This window comes from Microcebus murinus, chromosome 8, assembly GCF_040939455.1.
Source record: "Microcebus murinus isolate Inina chromosome 8, M.murinus_Inina_mat1.0, whole genome shotgun sequence".
In the NCBI taxonomy this organism is placed as follows: Eukaryota; Metazoa; Chordata; class Mammalia; order Primates; family Cheirogaleidae; genus Microcebus; species Microcebus murinus.
Genome location: NC_134111.1, coordinates 76,409,682 through 76,432,213, shown reverse-complemented (window position 1 = coordinate 76,432,213; position 22,532 = coordinate 76,409,682). Strand labels below are relative to the sequence as shown.

General features: G+C 35.1%; 1 protein-coding gene across 29 annotated transcripts in view; it reads right to left on the bottom strand.

Annotated features, from left to right (window-relative positions):
• The window catches only part of ABI2 (abl interactor 2), a 106,129-nt gene that overhangs the window by 28,710 nt on the left and 54,887 nt on the right, over positions 1–22,532 (bottom strand). For 6 of the 29 annotated variants that reach the window (XM_076005839.1, XM_020288263.2, XM_012738920.3 and 3 more), the window contains 5 exons: positions 17,281–17,378; positions 14,216–14,362; positions 13,394–13,518; positions 12,184–12,366; positions 8,530–8,688 (listed from right to left, as the gene is read on the bottom strand). In XM_076005839.1, coding sequence (XP_075861954.1) covers positions 8,530–8,688; positions 12,184–12,366; positions 13,394–13,518; positions 14,216–14,362; positions 17,281–17,378 — 712 coding nt within the window. The remainder of the gene's footprint in view (positions 1–8,529; positions 8,689–12,183; positions 12,367–13,393; positions 13,519–14,215; positions 14,363–17,280; positions 17,379–22,532) is intronic. The other 23 variants (XM_076005842.1, XM_012738933.3, XM_012738927.3 and 20 more) reach the window with 7 other exon arrangements.

The following is a 22,532-nucleotide window of genomic DNA, read 5'->3' as shown; positions in this document are numbered from 1 at the left end:
CAATTGATCTTTTTCATATTGATAACATACCCTCTCAAAGAATTTCTATAGATTACCATGAATAAGTTGGTTTTCTGAATTTTCCCTTGAAGGTTGTAAGTTTAAATCTTTGTCAATACAGGAGGAAAAAAAAACCATTACATCCCAATATTCTAAATTTATACTTTTTATTACTTTAATAACAGCCAAATTAATTGGTTCTTCATTCATTAATTAAACAAATATTTACTGACTTCCTACTAAGTGGCAAGCACTCTGCTTGGAAACCAGTATCAAAACCATTCTCTGAGAGTCAGGTGCTATGTCATTACAATTTTTCATAACTCTAACACATTGGCACATTTCCTCCCTGACATTACAGAAAAGTACTGGCCTTATTCAAATCATCGCATTCTCCTTCCCAAGGTATCATTCCCTCCATCTCAAACACTTGGCACAGTGCCTAGAAATAGTAAGGCTTCAACAAATGTTTAACATACACAAATGCATGAATAAACTGGTACATACCAAGCAATTTCACAAGATTAACTCTATGGTTATAGTTTCCTTTAGAATGAGTATGAAGTATGTTATGCACCTTCTTACAGAGCATGCTTTTTTAGCTCCAAATTATAGTTAAGACAAATAAAACTGAAAAGATCAATGAGTCTCTGCCCTCAAAGAGATAATATCCCATTCAGGAATAGAAGAGATAATAATAATCTTCACTCAACAATATTTCTAACAATTCCCTGAGTGGTGGTGGGGTGGCAGTGGTACTAAGGAGGGCTACAAAGAAATAACTTCTGAGCAGGTACTTGAAGAAAAGGAGTTCACCAAGCAGACAGAGGATGAGAAAGATAATCAAGCTGAGAGAACCAAGTGAGGACAAAGGCTGAGGGGCATAAAATAGCATGATCAATTCATAGGACCAGAAATGTTTCCATATGGCTAGCATAAGATACCTGAAAGAGAAAGTAAAAGATCTGTAAAGATGAGTGAGTAGACATGAAAAGGGAAGGACACTATATGCCAGGTGAAAGAGTGCTTAGTGGAAAGAGATTGGATTTTAAAGTCACCCAGCCTCAAGTCTCTGATGTATCATTTCCCTGCTGTTAAGACAGCAAGTCAATTAACTTCTTCCAGCCTATTTTATAAATATGAGATGAAAAAGATATAATACAACCTACTACACATAGTGGTTGCAAAGATAAAAAAGACAATGGATGCAGAAAGCATAACCTAGTGCCTGGCACATAATATTAAATAAATCAAAACCATTTCTAGAAACAAAAAGGTGAGAACTGTAAAGTGTAGGAAAAGATGTGACAACTAATGATTTAGCTAGTATATAAAAGAGAGCAACAAGCTGAAGGTGATTCTTAAAATTTTTAGCCTTCATAACTATGAAGTAGACGTGCCATTAACTACATTCACTTTGATGGGTAATGCTGGGTAAGAAATGATCTGGCAAGTAGGTAGGTCAGGGAGAGATAATGATATGATAAATTAAATGAGATGTATGAAAGTCATTTAAGCATAACTATGAGAGGTAATGGGAAAATACAGATTGAGTTTATGTGAAAAATCAGAAGGTACAGAGAGAGTACTCATCAGTAAAGAAACAACAGTTAATTCCATGGATAGTTGCAAGGAGAACATTAACAAATGCACAGGCAGAGTTAAGCAAATAATCTTGAAGAATATCTTGACATAAGGAACAGAGCACTATAACCCTAGAAATGGTACCTTTCTTTAAAAGATACATTTGGTTAGGTTTTTCCCCTAAAGTCACAATCTTCGCAGCAAATCCTTGGCTTGTGTGTCTGTCTCCCACTCAGAGGCTTGGAACAATTGTTCACAATACCTTGTTTCCAATACTTGGGATAAACAGAAGTCAATGAACAGAGACGGTAGCAGACACAAAATAGATAAAACTGAGAAACAGCAGCAGACAGCAGTTGGCACTAGGAGAGTAGAAATAAGGTGCATGTTCACATCAAATAAGATGAAACACTTCTGTTGGCACATATCCCAATCTTCCCTGTAACAGAAAAGTAGGAAATTTCCCACTTCAGTCATTGTTTCTCTATCAAATAAAAACACAACCTTTTGGTACTTGGCTAAAAAAGAATGATTAGGTGTTTAACCTACAACAGTCTTGTTGTGGGTATACTGAATTTTTTTTAAGATGAATATGCTTATTTCTTTTCTAGTTTTTAAAGTACAAATCTGAAACCACAGTGAATAAGTCCACCAACAGCAGCCAGGGAAAAAAACAATCTCAGATCTTCCTTAAACAGACTTACTTCATAGCAAGTTAAGATTTTTTTTCAAAGCTAGTCCACACATGTTCAAAAATTCAGTCCCATCTGGGGTTTACAAAAGTCACCCCAAATTGTATACTTTTTGCCCAGAGCAAACCTTTAACATGGTGGTCCAAATTAACTCTGATACCATAGCATTTTCTTTCTGGACCATAAGATTTCATCTAAATAGAACACCTGTGAACCAGAATATATTGAGCCATTTTAGCTAGATTTATCTTCCTTAAAAGAATTGAGATGAAAATGAACTATTCTAGAAAAATTTAAGGAGAATTTTGATGTAAAGAATTGTTTGCAATATTCAGTTCTAGCCCAAGGCATTTTGTGCACACGTAAGAGCGGGAAGTAACTTTATAAACTTGTTTTCATTCCATTTAGCTAAGATGACTCCTCATATGACAGGACTCTCCCTATAACTGCCAAAAGGTCTCCAAACTTAGTTTTAGTTATATTATTTTCACAATATACAACAATGAAGCTAATGTGAAGACAGGCTCACCAAGTGACTATAGTTTATAGAGATCATAAGTAGAACAGCTATAAGAATGATAGCTATGTGCTCAGAGCAAACCAAACTCAGGGGATGAGTCTGTGCTGATGAATTACACAGATATTCTAAGAATAACCTTCCTGGTTATTTATAAAGTCCTCTGAAGCACCATCTTTGAGGCTTGGTGTTTTTAAATGTTCAATTCAAAGAGTTTGGAAAAAATAAAACTGGGCTTTTACATTTTATTTTTACAGCTTTATAAATACCGAGAAAGTCAGACAACATAAAAACTCTAAATACTGTTTCTAAAACCACTAAAGAACATCACCTTTAGAGGCCATACTTATGACAGCCCATTCAAGTTTAGATACTTGTATTATACATTCCAGTGATAGAAATAATTTAAGCTATTTATTTTAAGAGTAAAATATTTTCTAAACATGGATATCAACTTAGAACAGAGAGTATTTAAAAGTGAACTTAACCTATCAGTAAAAGGAGCTTCTCTAATGGAAAAGAATGTGGCTACCAAATAGCTATTAGTCCTACGGATTAAGAAGGGTTCTAAAAAATTGGATCATTTTGTTATTCCTTTTCATATTGAAAAAAATCACCATATGAAGCTATCCCAAGAAAGAGTAGCAGATTAAAACAATTTAAAAATATAACTTGTGTCGAACCGTGTAAAGTGTCTATTTGGTTTACCTGGTTAAGGGGTGGGGAACCTGGGGCCTCGAAGCCACATGTGGCTTTCCAGATCTCCAAGTGTGGCTCCTCAACTAAATCCAAACTTCACAGAACAAATCACTTTATTAAAAGGATTTGAGGCTTGGTGCTTTTAAATGTTCAATTCAAAGAGTTTAGAAAAGGCTTTGTTATTAAAAGGATTTGTTCTGTAAAATTTGGATTCAGTCAAAAGGCTACACTCAAGGATCCAGCACACCCTAAAGATTGCCTCAAATAAAGATTCAAAAACAGGCCGGGCGCGGTAGCTCACACCTGTAATCCTAGCACTCTGGGAGGCCAAGGCAGGAGGATCACCCAGGGTCAGGAGTTTAAGACCAGCCTGAACAAGAGTGAGACCCCGTCTCTACTAAAAATGGAAAGAAATTAGCTGGACAACTAAAAATATATAGAAATAATTATCCGGGCACTGGTGGCACATGCCTGTAGTCCCAACTACTTGGGAGGCTGAGGCAGAAGGATTGCTTGAGTTTGAGGTTGCTATGAGCTAGGCTGACACCATGGCACTCTAGCCCAGGCTAGACTCTTGTCTCAAAAAAAAAAAAAAGATTCAAAAACAGCCTCTTGTTACTTGCTATTTATACTTTGCTAAAGTTCACCATATATGTATTCTTCTGGAGATTTATGGTAATACTGTAACTTAACTAATCATTTAGTGAACATATAATACAGCTTTTCTTTTGCAATATCATCATCCCAACATTGTTTTTACCCTGTTTCTTTTTGGTAGTTTTTAATACCATTAATAAAGCCTGACATTTTCCATTTGTAAAACAGCATACCCATTCAGAAAGTCCTCTCTCTCATATATATATATATATATACACATATATGTATATATATATATATACACATACATATACACATATAGTTGTCCCTGTTGGAATCAACATTCCACTTTGTGAATTCGATTTTTTTTAAATTTTTGTTGTAAGAAAATATGAGCAGTAAAATGCTATTTTCTACTAAAGGCCTTAGTACTTACTTAAATGCCACAATAGTGATTATTCCTTACCAAACTAGGTTTACATATGTATATGCAAATATATATGTACAAATACCTATATATAGATACATGCATAGTCTTCTTTACCACCAAGGTGCCTCATATTTACATTTAAAGTAAAGACTGTTTACTCATGTTAGCCCTATGTGTTTCAATGACCCTCCTCACTACTGGCAAGATGAATGATAAATTGGTATTTCTGTTTCTCTGGCTGGATTAGATTAAGGAACATTGAGAACCAAAGGGATTTCAGTTATGCCCTGGTCAATAATTTGTTTCTGAAATAATCTCATTAGAAAAGATCTGTGCTCCCAAATGGCAATAGACACTGGGTGTTCCATATTTTAATTCCTATGTTATAATCCCCTTTTAAAAACTCAAACCATCCAGGGGCTTGTCTTTCGGGGGGGGGGGGAATCTTTAACCAAATTGTACATTAACAAATGTAGCAGTAATAGTTCTGCTAAATTTATACCTCACCGAATCCCACTGAGTTTACATTCACATTAACTCACTTCTTCAGAAACATGCATCTACATCAAGTCTCCAACTGTTAAATTTTAAAAAACTGTTTTTAATTTTTAAAAAAACCGGCTCATAAAACACATACCTAGGATTATTTTTGTTAAATCATAAAATTAGCTACTTAAGAAAGCACAACAAATTTTCTTATTTTATTTATTTATTTATTTATTTTTGAGACAGAGTCTCACTTTGTTGCCCAGGCTAGAGTGAGTGCCGTGGCGTCAGTCTAGCTCACAGCAACCTCAAACTCCTGGGCTCAAGCAATCCTGCTGCCTCAGCCTCCTGAGTAGCTGGGACTACAGGCATGAGCCACCATGCCCGGCTAATTTCTTCTATATATATTAGTTGGCCAATTAATTTCTTTCTTTCTATTTATAGTAGAGACAGAGTCTTGCTCTTGCTCAGGCAGGTTTTGAACTCCTGACCTCGAGCAATCCACCCACCTCAGCCTCCCAGAGTGCTAGGAATCTTTCTTATTTTAAATATGAAAAAACAAGGAGAAGTATAGGGCCAGTGGAAATAATACAAGAGACTTATACAATATTCTTTTTTTTCTTTTAGAGATGATGTCTCACTACATTGCCCAGGTTTGAGTACAGTGGCTATTAACAGGCACACTGCAGCCTTGAATTCCTTGGCTCAAGCAATCCTTCCACCTCAGCCTCCCAACTAGCTGGCATTATAGACTGATGCCACTGTGCCCAGCTCTTATATAATATTCTAATGCAAATGAAGTGGAAGTACACACTTGGTTCATAAGGCATTAAGTCTTACAAAAAATGCTATGCAAAGAACATGGTTTGGTAAAAAAAAATCTTTAGTTTAGAAAAAGCACTCTGATTAACCAACAAAATTGTGGTCACATTCTTTAAACAGTTACCAAATCCCCAAAAAAGAAAGGCAGAATTTAACAGAGAACAGAAAAACAAAACTACAACTAAATTGCCTCACACATTACGCTGAAGACCCAATAATCCCTATTCACCTTACTTCCATGAGTGTGAAAAAATACTTAAAATCATTCCATAAAGCAGAGTATATTTCTACTTTAACATATACTTTCAAGTGTGTGAAAGTAAAAGTTCCAAAGAAAGAAGTACTGAAATATGTATTTTAAAATGCACTTTAATATGTGCTTAAACAGCCTTCAAATAAACTCTACCTACAGGGGTTCATAGGACTACTCTGGTTCGTACATGCACAAAGCATGAAATATCCCTGTATTTACTTGTTATATATCATGTATAGCTGGTCTTAAACTGTAACAGTGAAGCATCTCCCAGCTCCATTATGGAACCAACCCATTTTGGACTGAGACCATTCTTTCAAAACTCTACAGGACAGGATAAGGAAGCTGCCTGCATAAGGCCATAAGCAATAATTGTCTAGACTCCTAAGAGAGCCAAGAAAAGAGCTTATCTTCAGCAGAACTGTGAAACAGGCTATGTCTAACAAACTGAAATTTAGGAATAAAAAATGCATTTAATTACAAACAACATTTAACAACACTTGTGGGTTTAGAAAACATGGCTTAAAAAGAGAATGCATGAAAAAGATGGACAGTTTTGTCAAAATTTAAGTTCAAAATGAGTTTAAAAGAATGGTACAACCAAAAACATTAAGTGTGATCAAAGATAGCAGTAAGAGAAGTATATTTTAATTAAGACAGTTGGTATTCACACTATGGTTTGAATTTGTTAGACTACAAATATAGCATTTAATTTACAGGGACACAGAACAATGAAGGGATTTGGATAAGGGAACAAGGGATTCATTTGACATTCAACAAATAGTTCCTGAGCAACATATCCAGGAAATAACTATACAAAAGACTGACAAGGTCTCAGGCTTTCATGAACTATACATTATAATGAGGCATCCTTCCCATCTTCCCATCCTCTCCCCCTCCCCCAGAAAAGAAGAGACTTCAGAGAGTAAGAAAAAGATTTTTAAAAATCTAAAGGTGAGAAGGGCAACAGAAAGAACATGGAATCATCCATCACCTCAGCCTCAGTTTCCTCACCTGTAAAATACATATGAAAATGATCACCAATCTTATTTTGTACATGACTGTAAGAATCAAATGAGATAATACAAAAAACATTCTTTAAATTGTAAGTGCTATATAGAAGATCGAATTTCTTCTGCAAGACTACAAAGGTTATAACCATAGGTAGCAGTACAATAGACAAATTTCAATGGCATAAAATTCAAGGGTTATCAAAGATAGAATGGGTTATCTCCTAATATCAGAGTTGTTCACACATGGGCCTACTAGCCTATTGGCAAAAATCCAAAAAACATAAGTTGACATGCTATGTCTATAATAATCATAGAGTCTAATATCTGCTCTTGCCTTCTCTGGGGACTAAGCAAAATAATGATTATGCATAGCATTAAATATGTGCCAAACTAATTTTTATTTATGTATGCTGCAATTATTTATTATCATTAATTATTATAGGTAAGTCAATTTTTCCCAAGTTCCAGTTTTCCCATAATGGGTCTGATATGAGAATCAAGTAAGATAATATAATCAAAGTAGTTTAAAAAATGTCATTTTCCTTTTCCTTTGACACTTCTAAATTCTGTTCATGTACACTCAACTTTCATTATTTGTTACTCACACAGCAAGGATGTCTAATTAAATAAAAAGGAAATAGTCTGGACACAGTGGCTCAAACCTGTAATCCTAGCACTCTGGGAGGCCAAGGCGGGTGGATTGCTCAAGGTCAGGAGTTCGAAACCTGCCTGAGCAAGAGCAAGACCCGTCTCAACTATAAATAGAAAGAAATTAACTGGCCAACTAATATATATAGAAAAAATTAGCCGGGCATGGTGGCTCTCATCTGTAATCCTAGCACTCTGGGAGGCTGAGGCGGGTGGATTGCTCAAGGTCAGGAGTTCGAAACCAGCCTGAGCAAGAGCGAGACCCGTCTCTACTATAAACAGAAAGAAAGAAATTAATTGGCCAACTAGTATACATAGAAAAAATTAGCCGGGCATGGTGATGCATGCCTGTAGTCCCAGCTACTCGGGAGGCTGAGGCAATAGGATCACTTGAGCCCAGGAGTTTGAGGTTGCTGTGAGCCAGGCTGAAGCCATGGCACTCACTCTAGCCTGGGCAACAAAGTGACACTCTGTCTCAAAATAAATAAATAAATAAAAATAAAGGAAATACTAATCACCACAATATTATTTTTAACAGCAAATAACCACTAGCACATTCAAAAGGATTCTGCTGGGAAAAATTAAGTCCTACAACTTTACTTGGAAATCACATATTGATTTAAAAAAAATAACTGACAAATACAGTATTAGCAACATAGTATTCATTCATCTTCCAGTCAATAAATAGTATAAACCATCTATCATGTGCTAGTTATTTATATAAGGGCGTATTTTTAATTGAATGTTTTCCACTGACACATTCTATAGAACGCAAAAGAAAATCTAACCTGGATTCTGGCTATAAAAAGGTCCTCCATTCATCTGATTCTGAAGGCTTGTTTGTGAAGTTATGGAAGGAGGGCGTCTATAGGGCAATGAGCCCCCTATTGTTGGAGGAGTATGGCGAGAGGCAGGCCTATTCATGCTGTAGAATTGAACAGGATGACCTGGAAAGGCGACAGAACATAAATTTATCATAAAAGAAAATTACCTTGGATAATGAAACACTTTACCTACCATGCCTAAATCTTAATAATTATTAAAATTTAATTGCTATCTGAAAAACACAATGCAAGGCAATATTGATTACTCAGCTGATATTACTATATATCAAAGTGCAAAAGGAGGAAAATAAACAAAAATATGATTAAGTCTGCAAAAGCTACATCTAAATAGATTACTAATTCACATTATGATTTTGTTAAATTAATAATTTTATCAGTTTTCAAAATCATCACAATTAATTCAAATTTTTATCCCCCAAAAAACAGCCTCTAAACATAGAAAACTAAACAAGAATGACATTTGGGAAAGCAAAAGAAAAAATGTCTGATGCACAGTCTTATTCCAAAATAATAAATAATGCTAATGATAATAATAATTTAAGGTAGTAAAGAAATCTGTTTAAAGGAAAAAGTACTTCATCAAAAGGTGAAATGACATGCTTCCAAATTAAACACATCTTTATTCAATCAAAAATATCCATCTCTAAAGCTAGATTATCTTGTTTTACAATTAAAGAAATTCACAATTATGAAAAAAACTAAAATGCAAAATCAACCAAAAGATATCTTAATTTTAATATCACTCCTGAACCAGTACATATTTAACATCAACATTATTGTATTTCGCTTTCTTGAGAGGTCTTCAACAGCTAATGCCAATTGGAGAAACACTTCCCAAATCCATCAATTTGCCAATACTACAATCCAGTTCCTAAATTTTGCCCTGACTTACATTCAGCTGAGGGCTTAGACAGAGCACTAGAGCACCCAAGAGACAGCATTCCAGCAGGCAGGAAAGTAGCAGAGTCAAGGGAGAGAGAAGTGAGAGAAGAGGAGAAGGGAGGGGAGTATGAAGGGAAGAAAAGACAAAGGAAGATAGGGGGAGGGGAGAGAAAAAGAAGAAGAAAAGGAAGGAGGATGAGAAAGGGAGGGAAAAGTGAAAAAGAAAAAAAAAACACTTTTGCCAAGACCAACAGGAAGCCAGAGGGCAAGAGTTCATTAAAGCACTTCATGAGAAAGGGGGAGAAGAAGGATAGGGAAGAAATAGAAGATACTGGGCACAGTCATTTATCCATGTGTGCCTAAAGTTATCCAGAAAATTTTTTAGTTCTAAAATGAACTACATGAAACTCAGTGAGACAAGGCTTAATAAAAATAATTTAGAATTTAATGAAAGCTTGTTTGCTTTGTTCAAATCTTTATGTTCACAAACAATGCAGTTATACCCTCTCTTCCAGCCTTTACATTTCTCAGCAGTCTTACTGTCTTTATTCTGTTTTAATATGTGATTCCATCTTCTTGGTAATTTTAATTAAATATTGTGTAAGTAAAAAAACACTTCTGACAAATTTTCATCTTATTTATGATTACAAAATGGTTTTACCTGACTAAAATTGTGCCTCAGGAATTCCATAAATGTATCAGACTTGGATTAATATGATGTCGTATAAAGAATATTATAATGGCACTTAAGATTTGCTATAGCATTTAATGTTTTTACATATGTATCAAACTCTGAAACTCAATTGTATTGTATAAACTCTGTTTTTTTTTTTAAGACAGAGTCTCACTCTCCTCCCTGGGTTAGAGTGCTGTGGCATCAGCCTAGCTCACAGCAACCTCAAACTCCTAGGCTCAAGCGATCCTCCTGCCTCAGCCTCCCAGATAGCTGGGACTACAGGCACATGCCACCATGCCCAGCTCATATTTTCTAATTTTAGTTGTTTGGCTAATTTCTTTCTATTTATAGTAGAGACGGGGTCTCACTCTTGCTCAGGCTGGTCTTTAACTCCTGAGCTCAAGCAATCCTCCCACCTTGGCCTCCCAGAGTGCTAGGATTACAGACATGAGCCACTGCGCCCAGCCTATATGTGAATGTTTATGGCTGCTTTATTCACTCAAAACTAGAAACAATCTAAATAAATGTCATTCAGCTAGGAAAGGGATAAACAAATTGTGGTATATTCAAATAATAGAACAGTACTCAGCAATAAAAAGGAATGAAATACTTAAACATTCGACAACATGAGTAAATCTCATATATATCTGACCAAAAAACCAAATCCAAAAGGCTTCAAACCATATGCCTTCATTTATATGATATTTTTACAAAGGTGAAACTTTAGAGATAAAAGATAGATCAAGGGCTTAACAGGAGCTGGGAGGGGAGGAGAAGGATTGACTACAAGGGGTCATGGAGTAAATTTGGGGGATGACAGGACTGTTTTACATTTCAATTGAGGTGGTGGTGGTGGTTACATGACTGTATACATTTGCCAAAACTCAGATATATACACTAAAAAGGGTGAATTTTACTGTAAATAAATTGTACCTTAATAAAAAGTACAGAAAGTACTTGGAGACCTAAAGACACTGTATAAAAGATATTACACTGTCATAAATTGATAATTAATAAGGCATTTATCTTGCTTTTTGCTTTTAAAAAGCTATAATTAATTATCCACTCACATAATAAACATTATTTAGTAACTACTATGAGCCAGGCACCTGTTATTAAATTAACATTTAATTATGAATATGTAGACTCTCGGCCAACTTAAACCTGAAATTCTTTAAAAGTCCATTGTCTATGATTTTCAATGCTGCTATGATAAGCAACAGATTCTGGTAAAATAGACTTAGACTTTCAATTTGTTATATCAAATATTTCCTATAAAATATATCTTAGAATTACTATCATAGGCTTTTTTGTTAGTGACTTAACCGCTAACAAACAATATTTCTAATGACGATCTCAAAACCATATAGAAGGTAGTTCCATACTAAATTCACAAATCTCTAATAAATGAAATTTAAGAAATAAAACATGTATATTAATATTTATGCTACCCTATTGGAAAAATGTATGAAAAACTTTACCCTGACTTTCCCAGAAAATTTCTAACCTTTGGTCACATGCTACTTTATGGTTAGTTCATTATTCTTCATTTTGTTGTATTTATTTATTTTTTTTTTTTTTTTTGAGACAGAGTCTCGCTTTGTTCCCCAGGCTAGAGTGAGTGCCGTGGCGTCAGCCTAGCTCACAGCAACCTCAAACTCCTGGGCTCAGGCAATCCTGCTGCCTCAGCCTCCCGAGTAGCTGGGACTACAGGCATGCACCACCATGCCCGGCTAATTTTTTCTATGTATACTAGTTGGCCAATTAATTTATTTCTTTCTATTTATAGTAGAAATGGGTCTTGCTCTTGCTCAGGCTGGTTTTGAACTCCTGACCTTGAGCAATCCACCCGCCTCCGCCTCCCAGAGTGCTAGGATTATAGGCGTGGGCCATCGCGCCTGGCCCTTCATTTTGTTTTAATACGAAGTACAACTAAACCAAACCAAACAACAGCAACAAAAAAATCATAAAGCTGGAGATGCAGGTAAGAAAAGCCAGACGACCAGATCTGCCTGTCAATGAATATTGCCAATACTCACCTGTAGGGGGAGTGGAAGAAACAACAGGGGGAGTTGGAGAAGTGAAGCCATCAGCAAGGGTCTGGGCACCCCCAGCAGCAGCGTCTGGGGCAGTGGAGGAAGGGACAGTAGCAGGAACAAGAGGGGCAGGGGTAGATGCAGAAGCAGCAGGAAGGGGAGGAGTGCCAGCAGAGCCAGCGGGGGCTGATGGGAAAAGAGGAGTAAGAGGCAGCATTAATGACGCAGTCACATTAGGGAGGTTAGAAAAGGCATTGGAATATTCAATGTTAGATATTCAGTATGCTTAAACACTAACCAGAAGAATAGAGAGTTGAAATAAAGGATGAAACTTATGTTAAAGGATTATTAGGTATACAGCAAATAATTCAAGATGCCCAAGGTAATGTATAGATTTTTTAATTCATTAAAAGCAAACATTCCTTTTTACCTGAAAGCAGCACTCTGGAAAAAAAAAAGTGTTCCCTTTATATTGTTATTTTTAGCACAATATTCTTTAAATAGTATACAAAACTGAATGTAATATACTAAAAAAAAAACAAAACAAAACAGTATTCCATTTTGAATTACACAAATCAGAAAATAGACATTCCAGGCAGTATCTTAACAGGTAAAAAAGAATTTAAAAAAACCACAAATCTTTTTCTTCATTTTTTAAAAGGTATTATCTATTTATTATTGTAAATAAATTAACTATGTAATATTCTATTTATATCTGTGTGATGCTTTTAAAACTAAATTTCAACTGTGTCCTCAGATCAAATAGGCATATTTTCTTGTTTCAGAGAAAAAAAGGGTAGCATTTTCAGAGACTAAGTTCCAAGATCCACTAAAATTAACTGTCAAAACTACTTTTATATTTGCCTCGTCCTTTGTTAGCAATATGATTCTCACACTGAGTCCCTACTGTGTCCAAAGACATGCACTGTCATACCACTAGCTGGAATTAAACATATAACTCCATACCAAAGTGGTACTTGAAATCTCAAAGCAGCAATTGAGCCACATCATCAAAGGCAAAAAGGAAGTGCAAAGTGAGCAAAAACTTACAAATCACTTGGTTAAAAATAACAAATGTATAAAGACTTTCCAACATTTATGGAGCCCTAAAGAAAAAAATCCTGATTATGAAGAAAGCCCACTGTTATTAAATCACAAATTAAAATCAAATTCAGGAAGGAAAAGGGAAGATGAAGCACCATTAATGTTTTACCTGGAAACACACTGGGAGGAGAAGGAGTAGGAACAGCAATAGGAACCCCCACACTCCCACTTCCACTGTTCTCCCGACTGCTGCTCCGACTACTTGGGTGGCTTCCTCCACTACTCCCACTGCTGCTAAAGAAATAAGAGCCACCAAAATATGAATATCCACATGTAATAAGATATCAGCACTTCCCAAAATTTCTGAAGCCTTTCACTTCACATACGAATTTCTTAATAAAGTTGGGGTAAAACTGAGTTCTACAGCTTGTTTTGACCACCTTTTAATAGAGTATATTAAAGAAACTTCTCAGAAGAAAAAATTCTCCACAAATATGACTAATAAATGTTGGGACTCAACACATTAGAATAACAAATATTACCTTCTTATATTCCAGTTTAATGCCTGTCTGAAGAAACTTGTTTTATAATAAAAACATTTTCCTAAAAATATTATTTAATTTACAATCATATCTTAATATACTATTCCATATTAATGTTTTATTAAATATAGTTTTTCATCTGTAAAGTTCCACCAAAAAACAACTTGAAATTTCCCACATTTGGTCCATAATTTTTTTTCAGATCAACTAAACTATTAACCTTGTAGAGAAGTTTGCACTTCAAGATGTCTGTTCTTTTTCAAGTACCTGACTGCTCAAAGTTGCATCAGAACATGAGGAGAGAGAAGTGGAATCAGATGAGGTTTGGGAGAGTAGAGTGAGGAAAAGAACTTATTAGTGCTTGGAAAATGAGAGAGATCTAACTGAAGTTATCTGAACAGATTCTGGTACTATGACCATCACATTTTGCACTGAGGTAGAAAAAATACCTGTAAGTTCGATTTCTTTGATTCACAGAAGCTGTCCTCACAGGGCTCTGCTGCGAGGGAGCCATATTACGGGTTGGGCTAGGTACGTAATCATTTGGTACCACTGGAGGACGCACTGGCTCCAGTGTGCGATAGGGGGAGTGCCGCCTACAAAAAGAAGAGCGTATGTATTGTATGATTAAGCAAATTTCGGCACAATAAATTCATAGAGTTGCCAGTAGTGAAATACAATTTGTAATCAGAGATAGGAAATGTGTTTTAACACAACCCAGCTACCAATTTCAGTCTTTCCTAAAGTTTCACTTCTCTATCATTAGGGTTTTGTTGAGTATTATTTTTTTTAGTTTCCAACCTCAATTCCCTGTGCTAATGCAATTTTGTTCATTTATTCTCAGAGAGCACAAAGGTTCTCCACCATTTAAGCCAATGTCTCCCATATCCTATTCTTAGAGTTTAAATTATTTTAGTATCATGTTCCCAACAGTACTGCATGAATGCACTAATTATCCTCCTCTCCCCTCTCTCCCTAACCAAAGATGTTCATCAAACATAGGAACTAGATTTTGGATCTACAATCCCCACACTGATGATCAATACTAGCCATAACAACTCATTTCCCTTCCTATATACTAAATACATAGAAATTAAAGTATAGCTGTACACAAAAAAACAAAATTTAATCTCATCTTCCATTCTGAATTCACTTTTCTCCTTCAACTTTCACCTTAATCTCTCTTTTCTCTTTACCCCCTCAGAGTTCAACATTCACAAGAGGGAGGGAAAGACCACCACAGTCTTTCTAAGCTTATTTACTTTGAACTATAAAATATAAACCAGACTGGAATTTATTAATATATATTTCCCTCTTTTTCCCAAAACTTCCTTTTAAAGGAAGAGGATGAGAAGAATAAGAAAGGAAATATGATAGGGAATAGGATGCACACTGGAAAATAAGTGATTATTAAATCAGTTCTCATCTCTAAGTTTCTAAAAATACTTTTTAACAATGATAAATACTCAACTGACATGAAACTGACATCTTGTATATAAGATTTTGGTTTTTAAAAGAATAAAAATTGGTCAAGATGTGAAAATTAAGAAGTTTTCTTTTCCTAATATAATTTTCTCAGGTGACTTATGTAATTTCTCAATAACTGACTTCCCAAAAGGCTCCCAGAGGTCCTTTAAATATTATTCTCCTGGGCCATTCACATTGTGGCTGACTTTGGATGAGATCACTTTGCAATGACTCCATTCACTCTACTACCTTTTAAAGTCTCCTTGTATAAATACACATAAACATTAATAATTTAAAATAAATACGGGGCATTGGATGGAATAGTGGGTCAAAGGAAGAAAAAAGAATGTCAGAACTTTGGATTTAAAATAGTAAATTTTAATTATATTTACGTTATAATTTCAAGCATCTCTGAAATTATAACGTAAATATAAAAAATAAAATAGGAAACGTTAATTTTCCAACATCTAAGTTGCAATTTTTCCCAGACAATAAAAATGTTGTTTCATCCAAGAAAAAAAACCCTTTGATAACTGAGCACTATACAGTGAAGGCAATGACATGAACAAGGGGCGAAACCAGGCTGTGACCATCAATTGGTAGAGTGGTGCTCAGTAACTCTGGTTTCCAAGTATTCTGCATTATCAGTGCTAATACACAAGGAAAACAAATAGTGGTATATGAACATATGTTCAATTTCTGAGAGCAACAGGAAATTTTATTTTTCTAGAGACTAAGTGGGTTATCTTGCTAAAAATCTTGATTTAAACCTAACAAAAGCCATTAGGCACTATACATGAAAAAAAGGTCTGAAGTTTAAATCTTATTTGATCCACTAGATTCTTCTCTAAGATGAATTAGAACTATGGTAGAATTTTGTCTATCACAAATAAAAGCTATCCTATTCCTGGTTAGAATTCATTTTTATTCTTTTGTCTCCCACTGTCCTAACTATTTCTCTTCCAACATAATCCTCCATTAAATCCCAACTCATGCCCTGATCCATAGTGCTTGATTAAGTTTTGTTTTTTGGGGGTGTTTTGTTTTTTTGGTGAGGGGGCCAAAAATAAGATTGTCAATTAATAACTTTTTAGCATATATCATAAAGCCAATGGTTGTCCAAAGCAATTTGTCTTTGACTTACACATTTTTAAAATCCAATTTGTGGTATAGTGACCCTGAAAAGTTTATATAGGACAAATATTACCCCCCTTTTACAGATGAAAAAACTTAATTGCTGAAAGGCTGACTATGCAGGACCACAGAGTAAACAGCAGAGCTGGACCAGAATTTTAGCCATCTGGCTTCTGGGCTATATTATGCCCACTTGATCATAAATCTCTATCACAATAAACCAAGTTTATACTATGATGCTGTAGAGAAAAAAAGTCATGCTTTTGCACTGATTGATCATTTTTAAGAAAAGTCAAATCCAGAGCCCAGTTTGGTCTGTAGGACCAAACTAAACCTATTCAATAATCTCATAACAAATTTTACAGGATTTTATAATCTACACTGCCTTCTTGAGAAGGATAGTCTGAGTTCAACTGCAATACAAAAGTGTATAAACATTTTCTGAAAAAAAGGAATTAAAAATTAGACTGACATTTATAATTGGGCTAAGATTTTTACCTCAAATTTAAAATTCATTAGAAAAATAATTTCTTTTTTTTTTTTTTTTTTAAATTTTAATAAACCAATTAATTTCTTTCTGTTTATAGTAGAGACGGGGTCTCGCTCTTGCTCAGGCTGGTTTTGAACTCCTGACCTTGAGCAATCCGCCCGCCTCGGCCTCCCAAGAGCTAGGATTACAGGCGTGAGCCACAGCGCCCGGCCCCAGAAAAATAATTTCTAAACAAAATATTTTTAAAGTATGAAGATGTATTTCCCAGGAAAAGGGAAATTTACACACATAAAAGATAATTCTAATAAGACAATGTTCTCCAAATATTCAAAAACACTTTAAATATATGTTGTGTTTCATTTTAAAACACAACACTACATGAAATAGTGTCCAATTATTATTAATACTTAGTTACATACTCACCCAAGTGTCCCTTTCCCTGACATAGGGGGACTGGGGGGTTTCTGAGTTGGAGGTGTTGTACGCGGCAGCCCACCCATCTTCATATTCTGGGTACTCACCTAAAAAATTTTCAGGAAAACTCAACTCAACTTATATGCAGAGTGAAATAAAGTGGCACTGCTGGGAAATAATGCTATGCTATTTAACAAAGGAAGGGAAGGTTTGAATATAGGAAAAAAAATTAGAGGCCATGCATTTCATATGCAATTTCTACTCTACTAATTATTCTACAGTTGTACTCAAAGGACTCTTCCTAACATGAGATTTTCAAATGATTATAAACTTGTATGCAAAGACTTTATTTGCCATTAGGCCATCACACCAACAGATCACTGGTTAGACTATTTGATATCACATTCAATTGAAATTACATAGACTAATTGTAAAAAATTTAGTTTTAATAAACAATAATGTCTTTAAGCAATTATTTTTTAGACAGCTTCCTTTAGACAGCAAGTATATCACAAACAAAATACATTTCTCAAATAAAAATATGCAACTATGAGTATGATCCACTGTAACTAGAGAATATAAATTATATGATGTAAAGAAAAAAATTTAATTGTGGACCAGGCTTACAATTTAGATTTTGTTAATGTTTTCTTATGAGGGAATTACCTACCTGAAACTGCTAGAAGTTCAAGTCATGTTCCTAAACATCTGAACCAGAAAGTTAGGGCTGAGGTATCCCATTCAACTGTGAGCAGCACAAGGGCCACAGGCAATGTCCTAGTTCCAATGGGAATTGGACCCATTCAGGCCCAAACTGAAGGTTAATTCAAGCATGAGAAAGATGTGACATAGTCCTAAGTCCGAGCTGAACCATGACTCCACTCACTCTCCTAACCCTAACTGAAAATGCCAGTGTAGGAAAGATGGATAATCTGGGAACAATGGATATAACCAAAGCAGTATGTCAGCACTTCTACAGAAAGCTTTAGAAATTTGGATAATTTAAGGAGCTAACAGAAGTCACTCACAAATGTAGTTCAAATGCAACCTCAAGTTGTCTGAGACTACAAATGGATATGAGTTAATGTTTACCATATAGGTTCATAACTGACCCTATTTCAAGCCCCTAATATTCTGAACTGCCATCTTCAAAACATAAGTCAAAAAAGGATCTCAATTTTTTTAAAAAATGTCTAGAGCATTCAAATTATATTTGCAAAATGAAACTGCAAGACATTATATTACTGAATTCAGAATACAGTTGTAATTGTAATTTCAAAATATAAATTTTAAGAAAGCAAATCATAACTGTACACAGAGTACTGAGGTTATCAAAACTAACTCTGGCTTAGATGGATTTTTTTTGAGACAGAGTCTCACTCTTTTGCCCAGGGTTGAGTGCCATGGTGTCAGCCTAACTCATAGCAACCTCAAACTCCTAGGCTCAAGCGATCCTCCTGCCTCAACCTCCTGAGTAGCTGGGACTACAGGCATGTGCCACCATGCCCGTCTAATTTTTTCTATATATTTTTAGTTGGCCAATTAATTTCTTTTCTATTTTTAGTAGAGACGGGGTCTCGCTCTTACTCAGGCTGGTTTCGAACACCTGACCTTGAGCTATCCTCCCGCCTCAGCCTCACAGAGTGCTAAGATCACAGGCATGAGCCATCGTGCCCAGCCCAAGATGGAATTTTTAAAAATCCTAAAATACTTATCTGAATAGCAAGAAATAATATATCAAGAAAGAAATTATTCAAATGAATAGCCCAGTGAACAAGTTGTGTGTGATGTTAAAACAATCTTTAATGACAAATGATACCTTTGAAATGTCAATAATTTTAAAGTGAAGCTTTTATCTGTAATCCTTTTGTTGTTTCTTTTAAATAAATACAAAACAAGCTGATTATCAAGAATAAAGATTAACTTATCCTTGCTCTCCCCCTCATTAATAAGCAGAGGGTACACTAATTATATCTTTAAAAGAATGTGCCAAAAACAGTTTTTTTAAAAAAATCAATTCACATTTGAGGAAAATTTTAGAGGAGTAATATGACAAATAACCAACAGCTTTTAAAACTGTAAATCTTAATTTATGATACCAGAAGATTTCTAAAACAATAACCAAAGTCCTTTAAGCTCAACCTTAAACAAAATAAAATCCAAAGTTACTTTAAGTGATGAGGGAGAAGTGAATCAAACACTGAAACTGCATCATTTTGCCAGAAACAGGAAGGAAAAGGAGCAGGAATTGAAAAAGAGTAAAAGAGAATTTTATTCTATACATGGAACAGCTAGAATACTTGAAAACAGCTTTCTAACTTTGATTTGTTTTAGGTTTTGGTATATAAAATGTTTTTGTTTAAATTGCAGTATCTTCTACAAGTCTTTCTTTTTTTTTTTTTTTTTTTTTTTTTTTTTGAGACAGAGTCTCACTTTGTTGCCCAGGCTAGAGTGAGTGCCGTGGCGTCAGCCTGGCTCACAGCAACCTCAATCTCCGGGGCTCAGCGATCCTACTGCCTCAGCCTCCCGAGTAGCTGGGACTACAGGCATGCGCCACCATGCCCAGCTAATTTTTTGTATATATATTTTTAGTTGGTCAATTAATTTATTTCTATTTTTGGTAGAGACGGGGTCTCGCTCAGGCTGGTTTCGAACTCCTGACCTTGAGCAATCCGCCCACCTCGGCCTCCCAAAGTGCTAGGATTACAGGCGTAAGCCACCACGCCTGGCCTACAAGTCTTTCAATCTACCCAAAAAATAATATAAAATCATCTATAAATTAAAATCTGGTGGGCATTTCTATAAATAAAACTCAGTACATTTTATGATCTATGGAATCACCAAGTGATTATATTTGTTGGAAAATGAGGTTGGATCAGTAATTTAAACACTGTAAAAAATCAGAGTCCTTGTAGAATGCCTAATCTAATTTTATACTTCACTGATACTGCACTACCTTTTCTATTAAGCTAAAAGAGTTTTTCAGTATTTCTTCAAGGCAGTTTTCCTCTGTGAGAAAATGTTTCTATGCTAAGTAAAACAATGAATATGCTATGAAGAATATAAATACTGCCATTTAATTTAAGGAAAAGGATGGACAGGAATAAATGCCAAACAAAACTTTTGTTTTTTGTACACCGAGTACTAACCACTATACAATCACAGCCTAAACTTTTTTACAATAGGTAAAACCTGTATTATAATTAACGTTAAACTATGTTTCAAACCTAATTTGGTAAAAATATATTTACTGGACAGCCATATTAATCCTAAAAACTATTTTTTGAGGGCAATTTTTAAAAGAAAACAACATTTCTCAAAAAGTAGCAAAACACGTGATTAAACTGTGTGTTCATGGAGGGGAACTCAACTAGTGTGCTCCTGTGTATATTGGTATACACACACCATAAATTCAGGACAAATAAAACAAAGCAACACTGCAGCCACTTTATAATAGCAATGCCACTTGAAATATTTTTAAAAGTTACAAACATAGCAGAAATATCATCTGGAACATAAACACACAGTTAATAGTCCTGCATCCTGAATAGGAGTGCTCATTATACTTTTCAAAGTTTTATCTGGAAATTGGAATGAAACTTCAGGAAACAGGAGGAAAAGTCCCTTTTTATCCCCACTACCAGAGAAAAATCTCTAAACATAAGAAATATTTCATTTAGGGATAAAGGTTAATGCCTAGCCACAACTCACTTTCCCACTGGCCTATGATGAAGGAATGCAGATAATACTAGAGGTGGGAGCAGTTCTTTATGACCAAAGAGTCATCTAGGTTCCCAGACTTTGGCAATCTATAAAACTGGCATTGCCCATCAGGCCAATTGTTATGCCTTAATATTTTTTCTATAGTGCACCCATCTCTCATGCTCTATTCTTTTTGGTACATTCAGTATCTCCTTGAATACTGATAAATAATATAACTTTTATTACAAATCTCAGTGCTTTCTAGCATCCTCCGAACTATAGCATTATTTCTAAAGTTGGCCAGCCAAGTATCTCTAGTTCATAGAAGACACTACCTCTGCTATGAAATATTCCACTGACAGATGACCTGGTACAAAAGAACAGTGGCAGATGCATTCTAAAATGATATGTGTGGAATATTCCTCATTTCTCAACCACCTATCAGACTACTAGATACAAGAGCGGAAGGCATATGAAAAAAAAGGGGGAGTGAGGGAGACACAATCGTCTATAAAAGGATTTCTGTGCTTTTAAGGTATTTTAGAATAAATAAGACTCACATATTTAAAACAAAAAGGAATGTCTATAAATTCTGCAGAAATCAACAAAAATGAATTTATCAGTATGTGAAGAAATTATTTAAAAAGGTTTCATAGAGGAAAAACCTGAGCCAGATTAATTTTAAAAAGAACAGGATTTAAATATACAAAGAGGAATGTATGTAGTTTATAACTATATGTGAAATATTTAAGATGGGAAAAAGCTGTGGTCAAGCATCTTTGGGCCTTCACTCTCTATACATTTTGTTCCCCATTATAGTACCATCCAGTACATGATTCTTTGGCTTCCTAGAGAACTCTATCCCTCTCCTCACAGAATATATATTACTACTTCAATTTCTAAGGGCTACCAGGAAAAGGACCAAAAGATCCTCTGAGGAAAACCAAAAACTGGGAACTGAAGTATCAATTCAGTATAGATGAAATAGTAAGAAGGTTAAAAGGCAAAAACTTAAAGAGTCAAGAGTCCTGTAATACAATACAGAGATACGGAAATACAAGATTAGGAGTAAGGGGGGAATAAAACAGGTAAAGAAAGTAGAAGAAAAAGAAAGATGCACAAATTTCTGCTTGATTTTGAAAACAGTTTCTAACAACAGGCTTTTGTCAAAACAGAGTTGACAGTTAAAGATTGGAACTGACAGGCAAAAACAGATGGATTACCCAAGGGCTGCTATAATTACAGAGTACTTCTTCCAAATGCTGTGTCAAATAAATGTTTAAGACTGAACTCTCAGCTACATGGAAAAGATGGAGGACGTGTGAGAGAAATTTTATCATATTTCTGCAGGGAATGACAAACATGTACTAAAGACAATACTCACGTGAAAACATTAGCCCATTTTTACATGGGGCTAAATTATGGATCTTCAAGATCTTCAGCAAAAAAAAAAAAATTTCTTTAACCACTTTGGTATGGCGCTCACCGGCCGCAAAGCCTTGCCCACAGCCGGCACTCATAGTCCGCACTATAGTTTGTGCTGTGCATTGATGACAAAC